This window comes from Xenopus laevis, chromosome 4L (genome assembly GCF_017654675.1).
Source record: "Xenopus laevis strain J_2021 chromosome 4L, Xenopus_laevis_v10.1, whole genome shotgun sequence".
In the NCBI taxonomy this organism is placed as follows: Eukaryota; Metazoa; Chordata; class Amphibia; order Anura; family Pipidae; genus Xenopus; species Xenopus laevis.
The window spans coordinates 149783655-149808798 of record NC_054377.1 but is presented as its reverse complement, the minus strand read 5'-3'; the positions used below and the strand labels follow the sequence as shown (position 1 = coordinate 149808798).

General features: G+C 40.8%; 1 protein-coding gene across 4 annotated transcripts in view; it reads right to left on the bottom strand.

Annotated features, from left to right (window-relative positions):
* Positions 1–25144, bottom strand: part of slmap.L (sarcolemma associated protein L homeolog) — a 110068-nt gene that overhangs the window by 9858 nt on the left and 75066 nt on the right. For 2 of the 4 annotated variants that reach the window (XM_018241903.2, XM_041590946.1), the window contains 10 exons: positions 19855–19914; positions 13757–13837; positions 13374–13430; positions 10781–10900; positions 10229–10303; positions 9451–9771; positions 8662–8779; positions 7076–7247; positions 6322–6456; positions 1322–1411 (listed from right to left, as the gene is read on the bottom strand). In XM_018241903.2, the coding sequence (XP_018097392.1) occupies positions 1328–1411; positions 6322–6456; positions 7076–7247; positions 8662–8779; positions 9451–9771; positions 10229–10303; positions 10781–10900; positions 13374–13430; positions 13757–13837; positions 19855–19914 (1223 nt within the window). In that variant the 3' untranslated portion in view covers positions 1322–1327. The remainder of the gene's footprint in view (positions 1–1321; positions 1412–6321; positions 6457–7075; positions 7248–8661; positions 8780–9450; positions 9772–10228; positions 10304–10780; positions 10901–13373; positions 13431–13756; positions 13838–19854; positions 19915–25144) is intronic. The other 2 variants (XM_018241902.1, XM_018241904.1) reach the window with 1 other exon arrangement.

Sequence of the window (25144 nt, the reverse complement as noted above, 5' to 3'; positions counted from 1 at the left end):
ATAATCACCTGCTTTGAGGCCACTGGGAGCAACATCCAAGTGGTCAGAGAGCAACATGTTGCTTGTGAGCTACTGGTTGGGGACCACTGCTATACCAGCTAAATTCACTCACATTGATTGGGAGGTGTTTCCTAATGAGCCAAAACCCAGGAGTTTATTAAAGCAAAGAAGTGGAATATTCACCTGATCTGAAGCAAATTGAGCTGCATTTCACTTGTTGAAGACTAAACTTGGGACAGAAAGGCCACAAACAAACAGCAAGTGAAAGAAGCGGCTGCAGTAAAGGCCTGGCAGAGCATTAAACAGGAGCAAACCCAGAATCTGCTGATGTCCATGAGTTCAACACTTCAGCCTGTCATTGCAGCAAAGGCTTTTCAACCAACTATTAGAAATAAACATTTTATTTTCAGTTTTTTTAATTTGTCCAATTACTTTTGAGCCCCTGAAATTAATTGATTGTGTTAAAAAAGGCTTTAGTTCCTCACATTTTTATGCAATCGTTTTGTTCAACCCACTGTATTAAAGCTGAAAGTCTGCAGTTCAACTGCATCTGAGTTTATAATTCATTGTGGTGATGTACAGAACCAAAATTAGAAATAAAGTTGTCTCTGTCCAAAGATTTATGGGCGTAACTGTATAATGTATATTGTGACATTTCTATTCTATGTGTACTGTATATTGTGAGTGGCTCCCTAAGCTCAGTAAGTGACAGCAGCACAGAGCATGTGAATCAGTGAATCAGCAGAAAAGAAGATGGGGAGCTACTGGGGCATCGATCTTCCCTGCTAACAGGCCGTTGGGGTCGTACACAGGAACACGAAGGATAATGTGCAGCATTTCTAGCCAAGTTTTTTGTTGAGCTTTAGTTCGGCATTAAAGAGACTATTCATGACCCAGCATCCTCTGCAGTCCCTTCATTTCACTGCTAAAGTAACCCTGGGAAATGCTCTGTAGTTCTATAAATACATGTTATTAATAATAAAAATAACAATAATAATAAATAAATGCATGTTAATATATAAATACATAATAATATATAAATGCATGTTAATAATAATAATTAAATACATGTTAATAATAATAATAATATATAAATACATGTTAATAATAATAATGGGGAAGTGAGTGAGTTCTGCCAGCAGAGGGCAGTGTGAGACAGAGACAGATGCAGGTGATTATTATATTGACCCTGGGGTGTAAGTAGAGTGCAAGTCTGTGGGGGGTTAGCGTGGGGTTATATTAGCAGGCATGCGTGTGACACGGATAGCACATGTATGTGAGCAGTGACAGACATGAGACAGACGAGTAGCAGTGTTTGTACCTTTCTCTAGCACAACAGGCCGTAACACCAGTAGAGGAAGGCCAGGACTAGTCCCATGTAAATGGCGGGGACGGGAAGTAACACGGAAGGCTGGAGGAGGGAAGGGACAGCAGAAATCATTCATGTGCTACAAATCAACAGGCACAAGATTCTCAAGCGGATACGTCACTAAGTGCTTTAAAGGGAAAGCTAAGCAACGTGACATCTCTGCAATTGGCTCAACTTTGGATGATTTTTATTATAAAACATAATGGTGATATATAGGCTCTCTGGTTGCTAGGGTCAGTGACTCCAGTATCAAGGGAGCTTATTCCACCTTCATTTAGACAATCATACAAATGGGTGGTTGCTATGGATACTGAACTTAGAAAATAAACAGTTTAAATTCCCAGAGACCAAAAACAAAAAATAAACCAACTGCAAGATGTCTATATTTTACTTTCCCTTTAAGTCACAGCTTTCATTGCCTATGGGGGGGGGGAGTTGATCCCATTAAGCAACATGAAGAGGAGGCAATTTTGAGATGAAACATCTAATACAGTATTATAACATGGATAATATCTCAGGGAGCAGCTCTGGCATGAAGTCTATGAATAAATGGAGTCTTTGCAGAGCAGGAATGATATCTCCCAGCATCCTCAGCTGCTCAGTCTTTATGGCAGCCGAAGGTCTCTATAGGTTCCAGATACCGCACAGTCTTGTGGGTAATAATATGGAGGAGTCAGTACAAAGCCTGTAATGGATCTCTCAATACTGTGTTAGATGTTTCTTGATTCTGCCCAAACATGATCAATGATCAGACCCCATACCAAGGTTAGTCCATACGTTTGAGGGGGGCACAACTTCCTTTACTCTGGATTTATAAGAGAACCAGGCAGAATCATGTTTAATATTTTGCACATGGTATGATCATGATAGTGTTAAGGGTAAGGTCACACTGGGAGATTCGGGGAGATTTAGTCGCTCGAACAGCTTTCCCCTGCCTGAGAAATTGGTTGCGGAATGGCACTCGCGGCGCTTCGTTTTCCGAAGTCGCCCGAAGTTTCCTCATGAGGCAACTTCAGAAAATGAAGCGCTGCGAATGCCATGCCGCAGGCAGGGGTAAAGCAGTTCGGGGAGATTAGTCGCTCCAAAGAAGAGGTTATGAGTCGCCGGGCGACTAAATCTCCCCGAATCTCCCAGTGTGACCTCACCCTTATATGCTGGTTTTACATAGTACGCCCAAAATCTTTCCTTTTATAGGAACAGCAACCCCTAAAAATAAATGCATTTTAAACCAATTAAAATACAATGTACTGTTGCCCCGCATTGGTAAAAGTTTTGTGTTTGCTTTAGGAAAAACTACTATAGTTTATAGGATTAGGCTGCTTTGTAGCCATGGGGGCAGCTATTTAAGCTGAAAAAGGAGAAAAGGCTCAGTCTACTTAGCAGATAATAAATAAGTTCTATAAAGGAATACAGTGGTATTGTGCAGAGTGCATCTGTTATCTGCTTTGTAACCTAAGCCTTGAATAGCTGCCCCCGTGGCTACACAGCAGCTTGTTTATATAAACTATAGTAGTACTTATCTGTTATCTACTGTGTATCCTGTGCTTGAATGGCTGCCCCCATGGCTACACAGCAGCTTGTTTATATAAACTATAGTAGTACATATCTGTTATCTACTGTGTATCCTGTGCTTGAATGGCTGCCCCCATGGCTACACAGCAGCTTGTTTATATAAACTATAGTAGTACTTATCTGTTATCTACTGTGTATCCTGTGCTTGAATGGCTGCCCCCATGGCTACACAGCAGCTTGTTTATATAAACTATAGTTGTGTTTCTGAAGCAAACACAACAGTTTTACCAGTGCAGGGAAAAAATACATTATATTTTAATTACTTTAATAAACTCTGGTGTTCCTATTGCTTTAAAGCAGGGATCCCCAACCTTTTGAACCAGTGAGCAACATTCAGAAGAAAAGGTAGTTGGGGAGCAACACAAGCTTGAAAAATGTTCTTGGGGTGGCAAATAAGTGCTGTGATTGAACATTTGGTAGCCCCTATGTGGATGGTCAACCTACATTGAGGCTCTGTTTGGCAGTACACCTGGTTTTTATACAACCAAAACTTGCCTCAAAGTCAGGAATTCAAAAATAATCACCTGCTTTGAAGCCACTGGGAGCAACATCCAAGGGGTTGGAGAGCAACATGTTGCTCACGAGCTACTGGTTGGGGATCGCTGCTTTAAAGGGATCCTGTCATGGGAAAACATGTTTTTTTCAAAACACATCAGTTAATAGAGCTGCTCCAGCTGAATTCTGCACTGAAATCCATTTCTCAAAAGAGCAAAGGAAAAACAGCAGCCTGCCAGAAAGCATTTCTCTCCTAAAGTGCAGGCACAAGTCACATGACTTGGGGCAGCTGGGAAATTGACAATATGTCTAGCCCCATGTCAGATTTCAAAATTGCATATCAAAAAATCTGTTTGCTGGAGCAGCACTATTAATTTTTTTTCCCATGACAGTATCCCTTTAACTATTTTCCTCAAATTGACAGATTATAATGATAGTTATTCCCCAGGTAATATCTGTTCCAGGTTCATCTATTAATTGCACTGCTGCTCATAGAAACACCAGCAACAAATGTATCAGACTGGAACAGCGAGCCACTGACTGACTGAGCTGAAACTGGGGAACACAAGATAAGGGCAAATGAAAGAAATTCAATCTTTAAACGTAAAGGGAAACTCCAATTAAAACTGTTTTTGACTAATGAAAGAACATGTCATTTTAAGCACCTTCCCAAAATCCATTTATTCCTCATTCTCAGTGGGCTTTAACCTTGAAAGCAGCTACAGTTTATTTGTTTCACCCTATTCTCTTCAAAACAGATTGTAGCAGATTCCCGTTCTCCTTCAGGTCTGTTCATCTGTTTGTTTCTCCTACATTGTTTCAGGAGTCCGTAAAAGCAGTGCAAAGAATAAGAGCAGCCAGACGGGACACTGTATTCATTAATAATTACATTTCCAAATAACGATGAAAGCACGGAAAGCTTTAGATTCATGCATATTGGGATGGTGCTTAGAATTATATATGTTTTTTCAATGGACAAAATAACAGATTTTGTATGGAGTTCCCCTTTAAATGTTAATAATGGTAGAAAGCAAAAAAAGGTTATTTATGGTGTACTGTTTAGAAAAACAATAACTTGAGTGACGGCAAACACAGCCTGGAATAACAGAAAAATAAGCACATTCATTGGCAAACGGGCAGCACCAACCGCTGTAGGTTCTATCAAATATGGACCCCAGCAACGGAACCACCCACGCACCCGCTCTCCAATAAGCCGAGTAATGCCGGCGCATATAACGCTGCACTACTGCGCTTTATTAACACATTCAATGATTTATATTAATCCTGCACTGCTGCTCAACTTGTAATGATTTATACAGACAGAAATAAGCAGATCATAGGACACACGGGTACTTGCAGGCACTCTTTCCTGTGCACACGAGATACACGCGTGACTAATTCATGCCAGGGACAGGCCCTATGAAAGCACAGGCTGCACACAAATGAAAGCTGGGAGCACACGCAGGGGCAGACATAAAAACCCAAGCTGCAAAATGAAGCATTTCTTTCCCATAGGGCTGACGTTCTGTTGAGTCCAATAACAGTACTGCAGAATTCAGAATTCAAAATGTATTAATTGTTTTCTCAACATGCCAAATGCTGTACCTGCTTTAACCCAAAAGTAAGAGGGAAAGAGGGTACCTGAGCTTTTCTCCCAGTGAATAATACATGGCAGTTGTGTCGGGGGTATGTTGGCCACTAGGGGGCGACAGAGAGTGTAGGGGCAGCAGCACAGGTATGAAGGGGAATACTATGGGGTAAATTTATCAAAGAGTGAAGTTCCGCCACTAGAGTGAAATTCCGCAGCTCTCAATTCATTTCTATGAGATTTTGAAAGGCGTATTTATCAATGGGTGAAAGTGAAAATTCACCCTTTGATAAATACGCCTATAAAAATCCCATAGAAATGAATGGGAAGTGGCGGAATTTCACTCTAGTGGTGGAACTTCACTATTAACTTCACTCTTTGATAAATATACCCCTATGTGTGACACACCAGTGCATGGTAACAAACCACATATATTCAGTTAATAGGACTGAATGACTTACATTGAATTTAGAAGCACTTTTCATTATAGCCAGGCCGTGGGATACTGGGGATCTATTTGATTATACAGGACACAAGTGATGAGATGAGGGAGGTTCCAGAGACCCCCTGTTTAACGTCACAGTGGGGTACAAACTGCTCCGACGGTTGCATTTACACCAAGTCTCTGCCATGAGACTGGGCCTGGGCTTGGCACTAACTGAAAAAAAACTTTTGTATTAGACTTGTGGTATCACAAAAACTCCTTTTACTGTTTAAAAGAATCAATTTGGCAATTAGAACAAGGTTTACAAAGACAGTCCAGCATATATATATATATATATATATAACCGTGATATACATACCACCCAATGGTGCGTACACAGCAGAGAGAAAGCAACAAGGAGCGGATACACCTGACAAAAAATGAATATCCCCAACGTTTGGCACAAATGAGAATAACCCAAACGTTTCGGCACAACAGCCTTTGTCAAGGGGATTTTTTGGCAGGTGTATCCGTTCCTTGTTGCTTTCTTTCTGCTGTGTAAGCACCATTGGGTGGTATGTATATCACGGATATATATATATATATATGCTGGACTGTCTTTGTAAACATTGTTCTAATTGCCAAATTGATTCTTTTAAACAGTAAAAGGAGTTTTTGTGATACCATCTGAGTCTAATACAAAAGTTTTTTTCAGTCTGCAAACCTGATATTGTGAGTGTTTGGTTACTCTACGTAGGGGTAACTTTAGGTTTTTTGCACCTCTCAACATATATTGCCAAAAATGTTTCTATTAGTGTGCCCTCCATTTATCTATATTTCTTTATCCTTGGCACTAACTGAAGCCTGACTTACATTTGTTGCTTTATCCTGCAGCAGCTTCAGATTCTCTTTACACTGTTTCAGCTCCTCCACCACCAACTGCTTCTCCTGTTCAGCCTTTTCAAAGGTGTCTCTGAGCTCGGAGAGCTTCAACTGGGTGTTGTCAAACTAGAAGAGAAGGATGATGAATGCGGCTCATAAAAGATGAATGCATCCAGAAAATAAACAATATTGACAGGATCTGATGTTGGGAGTACAAATTACATCTGGTGTTGTTCTTGGTAAGGGAATGTTGTATCCGGTGAACTTCAACCTGTGGCTCCAACTACAACTTAATGAATCAAAGCTGTAGTTCAGCTGCAGCGCCACAGGTTGAAGACCTCTAGTCTTGCCCCAGCCACTTGATAGTTCAATATAAACGGCACAAATGCCTCACACCCAAAACAAATGTAGAGAATAGAAAGTACAGGTCAGCATGAGAGGAGGATCATGGAACAGAGACCTATGTGGGTCCAACTCAGCTGCAAGACATGGGGCATATTTATCAAAGAGTGAAGTTAGCGATCACACCAGTCCTCTAGTGTAGAGTGAAATTCCGCCTCTCTCCATTCATTTCTATGGGATTTTGAAAGGTGTATTTATCAAAGGATGATAGGCACTCTTACAAATCGCATAGAAATTATCGAGAGTGGCGGAATTTCACTCTACAGGACTGTGGTGATCAGTCTTTGATAAATATACCCCATGGAAGAGAGGGAACAGGTGAGCAATGATAGCGGCAGCTTACGTCTTGCTGAACTCCAACGACTCTCTTTTCTGCCTCTTTAAGCTGAATCTTCAAGTTGGCCGCCTCTCTCTGATTCTGGTCCTTCAAGGAGCCCATCTGGTTTTCAAGTTCTTTTCGACTAAGTTGAAGGACACTGAGGTCATTGGTGAGATCTTGGGATTGTTTCTGAGAGCTGAAACACAAAGTAAAATCAGTGTCAAAACGAGAAATACACATATACACTGTATTACTGGTGGTAGATCACGTGGATATAGAGAAAGGGCTGCGTTAACTCTTTCATTTCATTGTGGCAGCGCTCATGGAAGGAAATGGTTACAAGGCTTGCAATCTAAATGAGTATTTAGAATAGTAGATCATTCACATGGCTAAAATAAAATGCACAGTAGAACATTATCATGTCTATTCTGCTCCACAGTATAAGCCCATGAAAACACCTTTGTGACCTTTGATGACGATATAGAGAAGCAAAGTTTCCAAACACGCGAATCTCTGCCTGACCTGACCACCTACACTCTGGGCCAAATCGGGAAGATCCAATCGACTGATCATAAGAGATTGCAATGCTGGTCCCTTGGGAGAGGCCTGCACCAACGTGCTAATGTGTCTTCTGCCCAAGCAGATTTTTTTTAGTTTTAAATATTTTTATTCGTACAGTTTTTCAGTCATAAATATAACAGTATTTTTTTTTTACACATCTGAAAGTACAAGTTAACATTAGCAAAACTTGTTATGGCAGTTCACAGTAAAATAAAATGATACCGTTCAATCCAGTAGCATGTCATACATTCAGGGTTGATTGATTTACTATAATGTAATATAATCGTATATTGTGCTAGGAGGGTTAATAATAAAACTTGAGAAAGAAATGTGCATTGAAATTTCAATAAAACATCAACAATATGATATCAATATAAAAAAAAAGAAGATAAACTTTAAAGGAGAAGGAAAGCTCCAAGACGGTTTATTGTCAACAGATTAGCCACAATAGTGCAAGCTAGATCGCTATATTTATTCTGCAGAATGCTTTACCATACCTGAGTAAAAAGCTCTAGACACTGTCTCTGTTTGTTTAGAATAGAAGCTGCCATATTAGCTTTCTGTGACATCACTTCCTGCCTGAGTCTCTCCCTGCTCACTTACAGCTCTGAGCTCAGATTACAGCAGAGATGGGAGGAGGGAGAGAGGCGCAAACTGAGCATGCTCAAGCCCTAGCCCTGGAGGTTTAAGCTGAAAACAGGAAGTCTGATACAGAAGCCCATGAGTACACAATAGAAGGAAAGAAATGTGCTGTTTCTTTTGACAGAGGACTCAGAGCAGCATTACTTTGAGGGTTTACTGGTGTATTTATATAGACCTTTCTGATAAGGTCTACTTACTTTTAGCCTTTCCTTCTCCTTTAAGCCATGAATGATCATGTGCCCCAGTATGATTCAGGGTGGTAGAAATGCTGCCCAAAACATTTCCATAGGTGGTTAGCAGTAAAGGGGACTAAGGCACAAGAATAAACAAAGTCCAAATTCAGGCCTTGAAATGGCTGGAGAAGAGGTTAGGTGGGTATATAGCAATAGGTATGGGGGTAACATTACCTCTGAAGTTCTCTCTCAATCCTCTGGCACTGATCACTCAGCAGAGTATTGTCCTTCTGCAGGTCACGGCATTCACCTTCCAGGGAACTCACATTCTGTCTTAACCCCTCCAGTTCAGCTGGAAAGAGACAGAACAACTGAATTCTACAGAACGGATTAACCCTTTAACTGCTGGCCACGCATGTGATCACATTGGGCTCATAGAACAGGCATGAAATCTATGTCACATGGTGCTCTTTAACTTGAGTTTTAGCAACATTGATAGGAAAGGGGTTTAAAGCACTGACCCTCCAAAATGCGGATCGCCCCTGCGAACATTTCCTATAAAATACAAATTATTCATTGACATTCATTCCCCTCCCCTATTCATCTTCCGGTCTGTAAGTCAAACAAGTGCTTGGTTGCTAAGATAAGTGAGACCCTAGCAACTACATAAAAAAGTCACAATACCAAAAAAAAAAAAAAAAGACCACTTGCAAATAAACTTTGGAAACAGTAGTCTTTTGCTCACTTAATTTTAGGATAAACCCTGTCATTCATTTGTTATATAGGCACTGATCGGGTTAGTTTGGAGCTCATACATTTATTTTACAAGTTTAATGGTTGCATTTATCTGGCCTTCACCACATTTTTACCCTCACTCTCCTAGATGTCTCTGTTACTGGCATCTCCAGCAAAGGAGTTTTGAGGATGAAAAATGAACCTTGATCCTGTGATCCTCAAAGTGCATATTTAATAAAAGCAAGACAGTAGTGCTGTTATTACATTGGCCCCCTGTTCTATACTGACCCTGCCACTGGGCAGACTCTTTCTTCTGTTGCTGCTCTCGCTCCTGGCTCTGCGCTTGGAAGCTGGCCTGCAGGTTCTCGATCTCCTTTTCATACTGCGAGGCTTTCTTGCGCCAGTGTTCCAGCTCAAAGCGCACCTCCTGCAATTCTCCCTGCAGTTCAGATATGTCCTCTTCCCGCTCCGAGGCGACCTGTTCCGACACACGTTTCAGGATCTCGATCTCTTCCTGAGCGTTGGTCAGTGCCTCCCGAGTTCTGCCGATCTCACTCTCCTTCTGCTCACGCAAGAGCTCGATTTCTTTTTGTAACCTCTGCAGCTGGGCTGAACATACAGAAGAGAGTAAGCCAAGGAAGCCACTGGCTCATAGACTACAGCCAATAGAAATAAATTCCACTACTGCACAGGATATTCCAATCATCTGGTGCCCGGACTCCTTTTATTATATTATCTTATAACCATAAAGGTGCCATCCTTAAACCAAGTTAGTGTGCCAAACACACAATACAAGTAGTTTAAATGAGCTGTTGCCTTCACGGATATCCAAAGAAATACAGTAATGACAAAGGGGTAAAGTTTAAAGGAAGAGTTCAGTGAAAAAATAAAACTGGGTAAATAGACAGCCTGTGCAAAATAAAAAATGTTTCTAATATATTTAGTTAGCCAAAAATTTAATATATAAAGGCTGGAGTGAACAGATGTTTAATAAAACAGCCAGAATCCAACTTCCTGCTTTTCAGCTCTCTAACTCTGAGTTAGTCAGCCTAACTGAATGATTTACCTTGGAGATGCTGAATTTGCTTAGTGGATTCCTCAGCTTGCAGTCTGCTGTCTCTCCTTTCCTCTTCCAACAGAGCTGCAAAGGACAGACACAAAATGAAATGTCCCCTGCTTTCCCTTAATATCACACAGGATTTAGGAACACAAGCTAAAATGCCAGGCACACTTCTATATATGCATATAGTGTAATTAGGAATGCACTGAATTAGGATGGGGATTCGGTTGAATCTGTGCCTTTTACATACAAGAATTGGATAAATCCATGTGAGTGTCCATAGAGAAACCAAACCCATAATCACGGGACTTTAGGTCATGAAACTACGAAATTGCGGATTTCCCAACCCAGACATTTTGCATGTGCAAATTAGGATTCATTTCAGCCAAATCCTTTGTGGAATATTCAGTATTTGGCTGAATCTGGAAACTGTGTATTTTGGTGAATTCCTCGTAATAATGAGACCACCATGTTAATGTGTTTATTTTCTGGGACCAGCAACAACAGCATCACCATCTCTCACAGACAGACAGACAGACAGGTGGGAAAAAAACTTACCTTGAAGTTCTAAGCATTTTTGTTTACTTGATTTGACCACCTCTTGTGCCTCTAGAAGCTCCTTGCGCAGCGGTTGGATTTCTGGTTTTGTCTCATTCGCCCCAGCATGATGCAGCTCATCTAGTGAATGACAAATTAAAGGGGACCTGTCACCCTAAGAAATTATTCCAAACTCTTTTCTATCATGTTAGTTTAGTAAAATAAACTTTACTTGCACTTCATTTATTATTAAAATGTTGTTTCCTTCTGTCTTGGAATTACACTATCACTGCAATCAGGAAGGAGCCATTGTGTGGACACTTTTATTAAGATAAATTGTATCACCCCAACATCTTGTGTATGCACCAGAATGGGGGACCTAATGCTCATGTGCATTCACTCTGCTCTTTGAACAGTAGCCTAGAGCAGAGCAGAGTGAATTTCCATAAAAACTAAGTCTGTTGGGGGACAAGACGCTGACAAGCAGGAAAGCAACCACGAGGGATAGGAAAAGCCGGCTTTTATTCCTACCCCGGAAAGATCTGGGCAACCTGCAAAGGACAGCTGATTTTATAGAAATGTTTGTAAAATCCGATTAAAATGTGAGTGCAAAATCTTTTTATATTTTTTAACATTTATTAAAACGTACTACACAATATATGTCTCTATTCCATGTGGGAGTGATTGAAAAGAAGAAAGGGACGTAAAGCAATATTACATGCGAGCCAAATATTAAGGTCTTGTAAGTAGGCATTTTAGCCATTTCTTGGTGGAAGGCACAGAAGTTTGTCGTAAAGGGAAAGGAAAACACTATCATATGTGGTTGAAAAAACAAAAGTCTTGTAAGTAGGCACTTTAGCCATTTGTTGGTGGAAGACTCACATGCATGTTGAAAAGTAATTATAAACTCAGCCCCCGAAATGGAGGACTAAAATAAAGAGGAGTTGGAAAAGGGGAACTAATATAACAAAATAGAAACGCTGTACACAATCACTTGGTGTGAAATTACTATTTCTAAAAATACTACACTATATGACGATTCTTTTTTCCCCCTTTCTTTGTTTCTGGTGAGGTCGACTCCGTTGCCAAAGGCACTGATCCATTTTTTTCCTAAACCTACTATGTCCCATTCATCCTACCCAGGCCTGGACTGGCAATCTGTGGGTTCTGGCAAATGTCAGAGGGGCTGCTGTATGGTTCCATAGAAAGTTCCCATATAGTGGGCTGGTAGGGGGCTGTTTGGGCCTCTTTGTACTTGGAATGGCAGGGCCTATTTTGACTCCCAGTCCAGGCCTGATCCTACCCAAAACCTCCTCTGCAGGGCCCTCACCCCTTTTTGCACCCCCCAAACAAAGATACTATTTGGCAGGACAGGAACCCTGATGTTTCAGATAAGCTGCCCCTTGGGCTCTATACAATCCTTACAGACGTCATGTTCCATAATATTAACAAATCCAGAGGCCGCAGCCATTTGTCATAATATAACTCTCAAAAAAAGCCAAGAAACCTTAAGTCTACTAGAAAATCATATAAACAGTAAATAAAGCCAATAGGCTGGTTTTGCTTCCAATAAGGATTAATTATATCTTAGTTGGGATCAAGTACAAGCGACTGTTTTATTATTACACAGAAAAAGGGAAATCAGTTTTAAAAACTTTTTTTGGATAATGAGTCTATGGGAGACGGCCTTTACGTAATTTGGAGCATTCTGAATAATGGGTTTCTGGATAATGGATCCCATAACTGTAGTAGTTACAAAATAATTCTCAGTACTGTCTATGGCAATAGACAATCAGAATTTCCTCTGCTAAAACGCACATAATGTCTTAGCAAAGCCAATTCCTATTGTCTATCTTATTCAGATACAATCTTATTCAGCAGACAGATCAACCATATGCCAGTTTAGGTTCAGACTTTATTACATGTGAAAAACAGATTTATTCCTTCTCTCACTAATCTGCTTAGAGAGACCCGTGTGTTTCTGAAGAAAGGCAGTTAATGGGGCTCATTTATGAACACTGGGCAAATTTGCCCATGGGCAGTTACTTATAGCAACCAATCAGTGATTAGCTTTTTGAAACCAGCAATCTGGTTGCCATGGGTTACGGCCAATGGGCAAATACGCCCAGTGTTGATAAATGAGCCCCAGTGATCCTCACAATATTATCTCTTCCTGCAACTTGGATGAATTTCTGCCTCTAAACCTCTGACAGACTTTCCTATGAATATTAAACCACCGAAAAAAAAGAGACACAGAATATGTTGATCACTCACCACGTAGAACAGGTGGTCCAGGTGCACCACCCCCAGCAAAAAGAGGGGTATCAGGCACTCAAAAAGTTATAGTAATAATATTATAGTTAGAAATATAAGATTTATTGTAGATTCATTAAAAAAAGCCTCTCCATTGGACTTGCACATTTCGGAGCCCATGATTTGTTGCCTTTGGGGCCATGAAACTCGTAGGGCCAACGGAGAGGCTGTTCCTTTTTTTAATGAATCTACAATAAATATTATGGTTTTAACTATAATTTTGGCGGCCCTTGTGGAATCTTTCCGACTGCCTCTTTAGACTTTCCTATGACCATAGGGACAATAATGGTAGGATATTTACCTTTTAATAGAGTTACTTTGTTAGGGGAATTAAGCTCTTGTTCGTCCATTTGGCCGTCTGCATAAAATAAAAAAAGCAATTAGACATAAATACATATATAATAATTACATGCACATCTGGTGTATACTGACAAGCAGGGTCCCCACTGTGACATCCCTCAGTACAGCATAAACACACAGTGGGGCTCAAGTGGGCAAATTTGCACCTGGGCAGTAACCCATAGCAACCAGATTGTTTTCAGTGCTCAACCTGCAATCGCCGATTGTTGTCTATGGGTTACTGCCGAGGTGCAGATTTGCCAACTGTTTATAAATGAGCCCCAGTGTGTTCAGCCAATTCTCAGTGGTGACGACACAATGGAGCCGTCGCCAGAAGCAAGTTACCTGTAGTGTCGTCACTGCTTTTCTCTTTGGACGGGCTGAGTGTGTCGGAGAGATCGGACTCCTTGGCTTCCGGGGGACTCTCTACAAGACAAAGAACAGAAAACCCATAAGAACCAGTTTTCTCTCAGTGACGACACAAGAAGGCACATTTACCAAAGGTCGAATTTATGCGAGTTTTTTTAAAAAAAAACAAAAAACCTAAACTCCCACAAATTTGAAATTCAACCGAATTCGAAATGTGTTAATAAAATCAAATATTTAACACTCGGATGAATTGAATCTAATTTGATTTGAATGTAAAAAAACTCGATTCGAAAAAAACCTGGAACTTCAGGAAGGCTGCAAACAGCTCCAAATTGATTCCTGGACCTCTCCCATTGACTCAAACAGCAATTCGGCAGGTTTTAGGTGGCGAAAAGTTGAATTCCAATTCTTAAAGGGCCAGAGTATGATAAATCGAATCCGAATGTTCAAATTTGAATAACTGCCTAGTTTTGACCATGAAAAAATTAGAAATTAAAATTTTCAATTCGACCCTCGATAAAAGTGCCCCAAGGTGTATATGTAGAGATGGACACAAAGGCCCAGCATATAACCAGGGAGACGGCGCCTCGTCAGTGCCAGAGAAATAAAAATTCCTGTGCTGTTGCCAGTTGGTCTTGTATTGCTGGAAACCAGAATAACAACCCTACAACAATCCCAAATGTTCTAGATGGATTATTAGCACAAAGAGCATTTTCCATTTTGATACACAGACGGATTAAGCACAGGAGCTTGAATATAAACTCTGTATCAGCAGTGGGGGAAGAAGCAATTGTCAAGCGATCTGGCAGCTCCACTGCACTGAAACCAAAATGTTATATCCGTTATAGGATTGTGATAAACTGGACTGGAATTGGTGCAAAAAGATTTGTATTTTCTCAATAAGCAGAATTTCATTTTAATTCTAACTATTGAGCATGACATATGGATACAGAACATGTTCTTATTTAGCTGTGTATTTTCATTTAATGTATAGGATTTAGGAATGGGCGAATTTGACCCGTTTCGTCAAAAATATGTCGCCGACGCCCATTAAAGTCTATGGGCGTCAACATTTTTTTGATGCGAGTCTATGGGTGTCATTTCCACGGCGAAACAAGGCGAAAAAATTAACCCATCCCTAATAGGATTTGCTTTACACTCTTGGCTGGGAATCAAATGCAGCTCCGCAGGGGTCCAACTATATCATTCTGCTGTGTAACACACAAAATAGATGTGTTCCCCTTTAAGTTAAATTTTAGTACGTTCAATATATGTTTAACTGGCCTTCATTTTTCTTTTTTTTATATAGTACAGATATTATTAACATGTATTTATATAGCGCCAACATATTGCGTAGCACTGTGATAAAAGGATCTATTATCCAGAAACCAGATATCCACAAAGCTCTGTCTCCCATAGACTCTGTTTTATGAAAATAATCCAAATCATTAAAAATGATTTCCCTTTTCTGTGTAATAATAAAACAGTCGCTTGTACTTGATCCCAACTAAGATATAATTAATCCTTATTGGAGGCAAAACCAGCCTATTGGGTCTATTTTATTAACATGATTTTCTAGTAGACTTAAAGGGTTGGTTCATCTTTTAGTATGTTATAGACTGACCAATTCTAAGCAACTTTTTAATTGGTCGTTGTTATATATTTTTTATAGTTTTTAAATTATTTGACTTTTTCTTCGGATTATTTCCAGCTTTCAAATAGGGGTCACTGACCCCATCTAAAAACAAATGCCCTGTAAATGCTACAAATATATTGTTATTGTTACTTTTTATTCCTCATCTTTCTATTCAGGCCTCTCCTATTCATATTCCAGTCTCTTATTCAAATCAATGCATGGTTGCTAGGGGAATTTGGACCCTAGCAACCAGATGGCTGAAATTACAAACTGGAGAGCTGCTGAATAAAAAGCTAAATAACTCAGATAATTAAAAATGAAAACCAATTGCAAATTGTCTCAGAATATCATACTAAAAGTTCATTTAAAGGTGGACAACTCCTTTAAGGTATGAAGATCCAAATTATGGAAAGATCTGTTATCCGGAAAACCCCAGGTCTCGAGCATTCTAGATAACAGGTCCTATACCTGTACTAAGCCCTTCAATGGTATAATATAGTTATTACAGGTATGGGATCCATTATCCAGGAAGCTTCAAATTAAAGCAAGGCTGTCTCCCATACTCCATTTTATCAATTTCTCCAAATGATTTCCTTTTTCTGTGTAATAATAAAACAGCAGCTTGTACTTGATCCCAACTAAGATATAATTAATCCTTATTGGAGGCAAAACCAGCCTATTGGCTTTATTTAATATTTATATGATTTTCTAGTAGACTTAAGGTATGAAGGTCCAAATTCTATAAATATCTGTTATCCGGAAAACACCAGAGCATTCTGGATAACAGGTCCCATACCTGTAGAGAGCACAGCAACTTTTCTGATACTAATGTAGTCTTGCTGTACGGTCGCTTTATTCCGGGTGTTGTTGTTACACACACAGGAGAGATGTGAATGTGAGGTGTGACGGTGCAAAACAGACTATTTATAAAGACACAGACTCACGCTCGGCTTTTATTAACTGGAAGGGAATGCACTGACACACATTCTAAATCTGAGATGTAACACGGGGAAGATTAGTCTCGTATTATCGACATTCTTTCCCAAATACGGTCTTATTGTCTTGACAGCACTTGCACACAATGTAACAAACACACACACACACTGGATCTGTCTCCACACACTCCAAACTATTTGGATTAAAAACAAAACAAAAAATACTGTTCTTCTCTCCTGCCCTCCATCAATGGCAGACGTGGGGAGGTAACAACGCAAAACAATAACTTTTTCAGCCTCAGCTGCTATGTCTCCATGACAAGTACAGGAATGGGATCTGTTATCCAGAATGCTCGGGGTCCTCCAGATAACAGATCTTTCTGTAATTTGGATCTTCATACCTTAAGTCTACTAGAAAATCATGTAAACATTAAATAAAGCCAATAGGCTGGTTTTGCTTCCAATAAGGATTAATTATATCTTAGTTGGGATCAAGTACAAGTTACTGTTTTATTATTACACAGAAAAAGGGCCGGATTTACATAACGGGCGCCCTAGGCCCAATGCCATTCGTCACAACTGTCCCCTCCCCTTCACTCGTGCTCATGCACAGCGCCGGATTTGCTGGGCAGGCGCCCCTAGGCCGTGTGCTCCACTCGGTCCTAGCGCCTGCCCGCACTACCACACTCTGGCGCAAAGGCGCCAGCGTGTGAGCGCCGGAGCACAGGCTCCCCACAGAGCGGCTGGGCGGCATGCCGCCCCCAAAACTGTGCCGCCCTAGGCCCATGTGGCCTCGCCACAAATCCGGGCCTGCTCATGCACAAATTTAGTTAGATCGGGAGCACTGAGAATTGGCACATGTTAAATTTAAAAAACATCTCATCTCATGAGCAGCCCCAGAGCTTCTGAATCAATGTGGGTGTGGTTGGGCTTCATGAGGCCCCCTAAAAAATTAACTGTTAGTATGATATAGAGAGGGATATTCGGAGACAATTTGCAATTGGTTTTCATGTTTTATTATTTGTGGTTTTTGACTTTTTTTTTTTCCAGCAGCTCTCCAGTTTGCAATTTCAGCAGTCTGGTTGCTGTGTTCCACATTCCCCTAGCAACCATGCACTGATCTGAATAAGAGAGTCTGGAATATGAATAGGAGAGGCCTGAATAGAAAGACAAGTAATACAAAGAAGAAATAACAATAGATCTGTAGCCTTACAGAGCACTTGTTTTTTAGATGGGGTCAGTGACCCCCTTTTGAAAGCTGGAAAGAGTAAAAATAAAATAAAATAAAAAAAAGGCAAATAATTAAAAAATTATAAAAAAAAATAAATAACGAAGGCCAGTTGAAAAGTTGCTTAGAATTAGCCTTTCTGTAACTGGTGACAGAGAGTGGAGACCATACATGATAAAATGGTACTGACCCAAAAACGATGAATCTCAATGGGTATTTTATGGGTATTTCATATAAGCAGAGGGAAGCCCCCCCCCCCCCTTAACTGGGGTATTTATAAAGCCTCTCTGCTGATTTGGATGACGGAGCAGAGAAAAAATGCAGTGGAACTACCATTCTCTACTTTGTGAACTGATCCCTCCCTGGGCTTTGGCTGGAGCAGAAGAAACATTTTCTAATATTATCAGTTCCATACAGAAGCGCCGGCTCCAGCAGGACCATGTATGGGCAAAATGACAGCTGCTCGGACCCCTCTGGAACAGGTCTGTGCTGAGGAGGAGTCGCCCACAATCCCAAAATCCCACAAGGCGGCAGTTGGCATCTGAGAAAGGATTAACCCTTTAACGCCAATCACAGTCAAATAAACGATGACAGAGGGTCTGGCCGGGCCCAGAATCTGTATAGTACTTATAAAGCACTGTGTGCTATTACATTAGCTATGAAAGATTAGGGCTCACAGCTTCAGCAGAACTACAATTCCCAACAGCCACCAAGAGCTGAAAGGAGCTGCAGTGCGTCTGTACGTTGAGGATTGCAGGAGGGACATCCCTATAAATGATGGAATTAATTCTAAGCAATCCCACATCTTCACATGTTTAAATGTTGTCCCTTTCTATCCCGTGACCTGTAGCAGCTGTTAACAACCCTGTGAAGAAGCCTGCAAGGCTGACTCCTGCTACATTGTGTTAAAGGGGAACTATTGCCAAAATTAACATTTGACATAAGCTTCATACTGAAATTAGAAACCTTCTAAACACAATCAATTAAATACTCTGCATTGTTTCTGAAATAATCAAGTTTATCTTCACTGTTCCTCTCTCAGCATCTGTTTCTCTTCATGCAGCAGTTGGGTGTCAGATATTCACTGACAGTTAGATCCAATATATCTTATAGGGGGGCTCCTTTCCTAGCAGATGTATTAGAGCTCACTCTATTAACTGATTCAAGTACAAACTAGGGATTCACCAAATCCAGGATTCGGCCTTTTTCAGCAGGATTCTGATTTGGCTGAATCCTTGTGCCTGGCCGAACTGAATACTAATTTGCATCCGAATTCATCACAAAAGAAGAACTTTTTCCACTTTTTCCTTTCCTGCCACTAATTTGCATATGCAAATTCGGCCAAATCTCGAATAGTGGATTCGGTGCATCCCTAGTAGAAACAAAATCTAACAAAATAACTGCCTTTGCACAAATTCTGCATGTAGAGAGACATGATGTCTGGAGATTTTAATAGAGTGACCTCTAATACATCTTCTAGGCAAAAGGAGCCCCCCTATAAGATATATTGGATCCAACTGTCATTCAAAATCAGACACTCAACTGCTGCATGAAGAGAGAATGAAGAGAAACAGATGCAGTACAGAAAACGTAATTGATTGTATTTAGAAAGTTTCTTATTTCAGTATGATGAAGCTTATATTAAATTTTCATTTCCCCTTAACAAGACAGAACCAGCAGTGCAGAATAGGGACAGACAGACAGACAATGCTTTTATTTACAATGAACAAATATATATATTGGAAAGTTGCTTTGAATTAAGGCAAATGTTTGGTTTATATGCCCATTAAATAAACAATATTGCCCAAAATGATGTTGCTGTGGAGACCTGAGTCCCCTGGGAAGATATATTAGTGTATCAGACTGACAGTCTCATTGCCTCTTTGCTGATTCAGTAACTGACAGAGAATTTAAAGTGACACTGACACTAAAAAATTATTCTTCAAAATATTATTGTACATCATAAGTTACCTATAGCTCACGTTGATTGTTTTTCACTGATAAAGCTGCTTTTGTAAGTAATTGTCACTTGAAGTTCCTAAACCTGACTGTTTTGCCAAACTGTCAGATTTTCTAATGCCAACGGACTGCTGAATCTCAAATATGGCAGCCCCTCAGAGAGGAACATGAGGGGATCAGATGGGTAATGTAAAAACATCTGTACATACTTTGATGGTAAAACTATAGATAGAATGCAAAGGCAATATTATGATAGATGTAAAAGAAAAAGGTTTAATTTCTGGTGTCAGTCTCTAAAGCAGAGAAGCCCATTTACCTTTAAAGCGCTGCTGCTCCTGGTCTCCTCTTGTCAGGTGTTGTTGGTCTATGAGCGAGTCTGACAAATAGAGGAAACGTTAGTGAGCGCTGGTAGAAGAAGAATCTAGTTCATCTCACATTCCATGCCCTTATTAACAGCAGCAGGAGGAGGGCCCACCCCATATCATGTCCTGCGGGGCTACAGGCAGGAATTAGGCTGCATGCTTAGTAATGAAGCTATTTATAACAATGGGACACACGGAACCATTCACACCGCAAATGCACTTCTCTGTGTCGCATTTCATGCGTCATTTCTCTGTAATTGCACCCAAACCCAAAATGCACCAACTTGGAATACGGAAAGATCACTACAGAAAGGATCAGTTTTTATGGAACTAAATCAGGAAAATGTTCCTCACAAGTGAATGGCAGTCTGTTCTCCTCTGGGGCAACATACATTGTACTTATCTGAGCAGAATGCCCAAAAAAAGCCTTACGACTTCTTTCTCAAAACTACAAGACTTTTAAAGGGTTGTTCACCTTTGAGTTAACTGTTAGTATGATGTAGAGAGGGATATTCTGAGACAATTTGCAATTGGTTTTCATTTTTTAATATTTGTGTTATTTAGCTTTTTATTCAGCAGCTCTCCAGATTGCAATTTAATCCATCTGGTTTCTAGGGCCCAAATTCCCCTAGCAACCATGCACTGATTTGAATAAGAGACTGGAATATGAATAGGAAAGGCCTGAATAGAAAGATGAGTAATAAAAAGTAGCAATAACAATACATTTGTAGAAAACAAACAATTGATTCTATAATATACCAAATAAAGGTGAACCGCCCCTTTGATCGACATGTTGGTTATATAATTTCTACTACAGATATGGAATCTGTTATCCGGAAACCCATTATCCAGTCTCCCATAGACTCCATTATAATCAAATCTGAATTTGTAAAAATGATTTCCTTTTTCTTTGTAATAATAAAACAGTCGCTTGTACTTGATCCCAACTAAGATGTAATTAATCCTTATTGGAAGCAAAACCAGCCTATTGGGTTTATTTAATGTTTATATGATTTTCTAGTAGACTTAAGGTGTGAAGATCCAAATTAGGGAAAGATCCCTTACCTGGAAAAACCCAGGTCTGAAGCATTCTGGATAACAGGTTCTATACCGGTATTTTACTTTACTTTGGCCTGTTGTAATCACTTTTCAAACAAACTTGAAGAAGGCAGGGCTAAATCCAGCCTGTAGCCAATTCTAGGGACAAGTATCTGGTGATGAATAGGATGCAAGCAGCACCTTTAAATGTACCACATTGGATTATGATGGTGGAAAGGGCATTACTGTTATACAAGGGGAAACGGTCAGCCACGCATGCTTTATGCAATATGGGAAAACTAATGTATTGAAATGCCTTACTGAATAATCCCTGTGAATAATGTTATTTGAAACGTTGGCTTAATTAACAGAAGAAATATTCAGTAATGTAACGCCGACCTTTGCAATGGAGTGTGGTCATTTTGTCTTTGTTTGTAATATCTTTTGTATCAAGATTTTGTACGTTTTTGGAAGCAAAAATTATATAAAAAAAAAAAGGGTAACCAGCTGCTGTAGAATTTAGTTGAATAAATGATATATACATGTGTAATCATGCAGCTTCTATTTGCCAGTAGTACAATATCATGAAGGCAAGTGATTTCTATAACTGGGACAAGGCTTCAGGCAGTAAATGAGAAATACCAAATGGTGCAATAGGGTCCGGGAACCCACCAGATTCTCTTTTATCAGCCACCAAGTAGGATCCTCTTGTAGAGAGGCACGAGGGCACATAGGTCACCCAGCATGGTCTCATCTCATGTAACCGGCTCAGGTGAAAGACGCGCTACAACCCTATGGGAAGGCTCCTCTCTAATGGCCACAAAGCACAGACAGAGGTGTGTCCCAGGCGAGGGGCAGGGCGAGGGTCAGGGCGAAGGGCAGGGGCGAGAGGCAGGGCCGGGTGAGGATCAGGACAAGGGTCAGGGTGAGGAGCCGGTTGAGGGGCCGGGTGAGGGTCAGGACGAGGGTCAGGGTGAGGGGCCAGGTGAGGGTCAGGACGAGGGTCAGGACGAGGAGCCGGATGAGGGTCATGGTGAAGGGCAGGGTGAGGATGAGGGGTCGGGTGAGGGTCAGGGTGAGGGGCCGGGTGAGGGTCATGGTAAAGGGTAGGGTGAGGATGAAGGGCCGGGTGAGGGTAAGGGTGAAGGGACGGGTGAGTGTCAGGGTGAGGAGCCGGATGAGGGGCCGGGTGAGGGTCAGGGTGAGGAGCCGGGTGAGGGTCAGGGTGACGGGCCGGGTGAGGGTCAGGGTGACGGGCCGGGTGAGGGTCAGGGTGAGGGGCCGGGTGATACTGACAGAGAGGTGTCAGTGGTGAGACTTGATTATGTGGCCATTAGTGGTCTCATCTCATGTAACCGGCTCAGGTGAAAGACGCGCTACAACTCTATGGAAAGGCTCCTCTCTAATGGCCACAAAGCACAGACAGAGGTGTTTCCCAGGCGAGGGCCAGGTAAGGGGCCGGTGAGGGTCAGGGTGAAGGGCCGGGTGATACTGACAGAGAGGTGTCAGTGGTGAGACTTGATTATATGGCCATTAGTGAAGGCTGTTGGAACTCTAATAGACTTCACATTGGGTAAAAGCAATATGTAGGTCTCTTGTCAGGTCCCAGGGTGTATGAGGCCTGACAAGTAAATATGAAGCAATATAAGTGGCTTATGTAAAATAAATTCTCACTTTACATGGGATTTGTATCCGGGGACAGATCCTAAATATTCTCTGAGCAGGACGTGTGTATCAGCAGAAACGAATCACACGTGGGGAATGTATCACCCTGAGAATAAACACTGACACCCTCACACTCCTCATTCCCTCTCACTCGCCCATCACTCCTCACAATGTGAATAGAAATAACAGCTGTTAGAAGTGGCACGGGGGCAGTGTATTCAGCTTCAGTGCAATGCTTTCAGGATACAATCAAACTCATGACAATTAACTTTAAATGTTAAATATGACACTTAGGTTAAAGGGATTGTTCAGTGTAAAAATAAAAACTGTTTAAATAGATAGGCTGTGCAAAATAAAAAATGTTTCTGATATAGTTAGTTAGCCAAAAATGTAATGTATAAAGGCTGGAGTGAGTGGATGTGTAACATAATAGCCAGAACACTACTTCCTGCTTTTCAGCTCTCTTGGTTTTCACTGATTGGTTACCAGGCAGTAACCAATCAGAAACTTGAGGGGGGCACATGGGTCATATCTGTTGCTTTTGAATCTGAGCTGAATGCGGAGGATCAATTACAAACTCACTGAACAGTTATGTCCCATGTGGCCCCCTTATAGTCACTGACTAACTCAGAGTTATAGAGCTGAAAAGCAGGAAGTAGTGTTCTGGCTATTATGTTACACATTCAGTCACTCCAGCCTTTATACATTACATTTTTGCCTAACTAACTATATTAGAAACATTTTTTATTTTGCACAGCCTATCTATTTACACAGTTTTTATTTTCACACTGAACTATTCCTTTAAAGGCACACAAGGCACTTTTGCTCCAGTATTTTTGGGGCAACCCAAAAAACACAGCACCAAAGTGCCTCAAATAGTTCCTCCCATGGACTTCCGCTGTTAATGCCCGAGGGCACTTCCATTGACCTGGAACCATTGATCCGGAAATGGACATTAGGCATTGCCAGGCATCCATCACCTGAATGGCTGGTACAGGAGGAATGGTATTCTCTAGCCAACCAGAGCCTGGCACTGCTTCCAAGTCTTACACTAGGGCTGAAGTATATTCTTACTGTATACATACATACATACATACATACATTATATATATATATATATTTCATATACACATGTGTGGTGGTTTTCCTTTTCCAAACCTTATTAATTACTATCATTGCATGAAAAGTGAAGAAGGGAAACTCTCATCTCAAGTCCATCAAAAAAGTTAATCCATCAGAATCGTTACTCTCCATGTTTCCTGGCTCACATGTATTGGGATAGAGACAGCACTTGCCCCAGATGTCGTGTACGTTCCATTTAGTTTAGAAATGTGTCGGATATTGGGAGGAAGAAGTCCCATACATTCCGGGAAGAAAGAAATCTCCAGTTAGGGGCACTCCTGAACTTTGTAAGGATTTCCTAAAATGAGTTTTGTTTTGCAAATAGTTTTATTCTCTGCCCCAATGTATCGGAGAAGTATTTTTGCGGCAACCCTAAAAAACACGGCACAAAATTGCCTGAAATAGTCCCTCCCACAGACTTCTGCTGTTGACACCCGTGGGCTCTTCCATTGACCTGGAAGCTGACAGTCGCCATTGGCAGCCAACGATCACCTGAGAAGCTCTACCAGATTTATAACTTCAGTTGATGCCCCACAGGCAGTTACCTGACATGAGCCAAGACATATGGACAGACTGACAGTATTAGGAACATCTCATGGGTTACACTCCCCAACTCCTGTCACTGTACAGGGGAAATATTTGGCGGATCTCTCCTCATTACTAAATGCTCCAAGTGCAGTCATTATAGAAGCTTCCAGCAATTCATGGATCCCATCAGCTGCTCTCTCTAGGGAAGCCCTCTCCTTCCACAGTGATGATACCCAATACCCCCAGCAGCTCCCAGTGTATCTATTAATAAAAACCTCCATCTCACCCTTCCCATATGAAACATCTGCTCCCCAGCACAAAGTATAGGAATAACCAGGCCTTCCTCAAGCCCCCGACACTGCCAGCAAATGCTTGGAACAAAGTGGGAAAATCAGTAAATCTGTCGATGAAGAACTAGAGAATGTGAAACTCTAAACCAGAGACTTTACAGCAACGTATAAATAGGCCTGACCTCTGGCTCCCAATTATCACTGGAGTCAGGCCACTGAGGCCTCTATATAACGAGCTGGCTATTAAATGTATAATTAAATGTATAATTATGGGTTACAATACAGCGTACAATTTACACTACAAACAGCTGCATTTAAAATATCTGAAGGAAGCTCACTGCCTGGCAAATGGGGGATTTAATAATCTGAAAGGAAACAAAAGCCAATAAACATTACAAACCGATATATTCTATAATATAATCTTATATTAAAGGACCAGTAATATTACATTTTTTTTAAAAAAAAATTCATTAGTATAAAAAAAAAAAAACCACCAAGACAAATAAAACTTTGAAATCAAAAGTTTTTATCAAGAAATAACTTACTGAAACTCCTCTTCAGAAAAGGTGATCCATCATGCGGCACTCGATTTCTCCTCCCT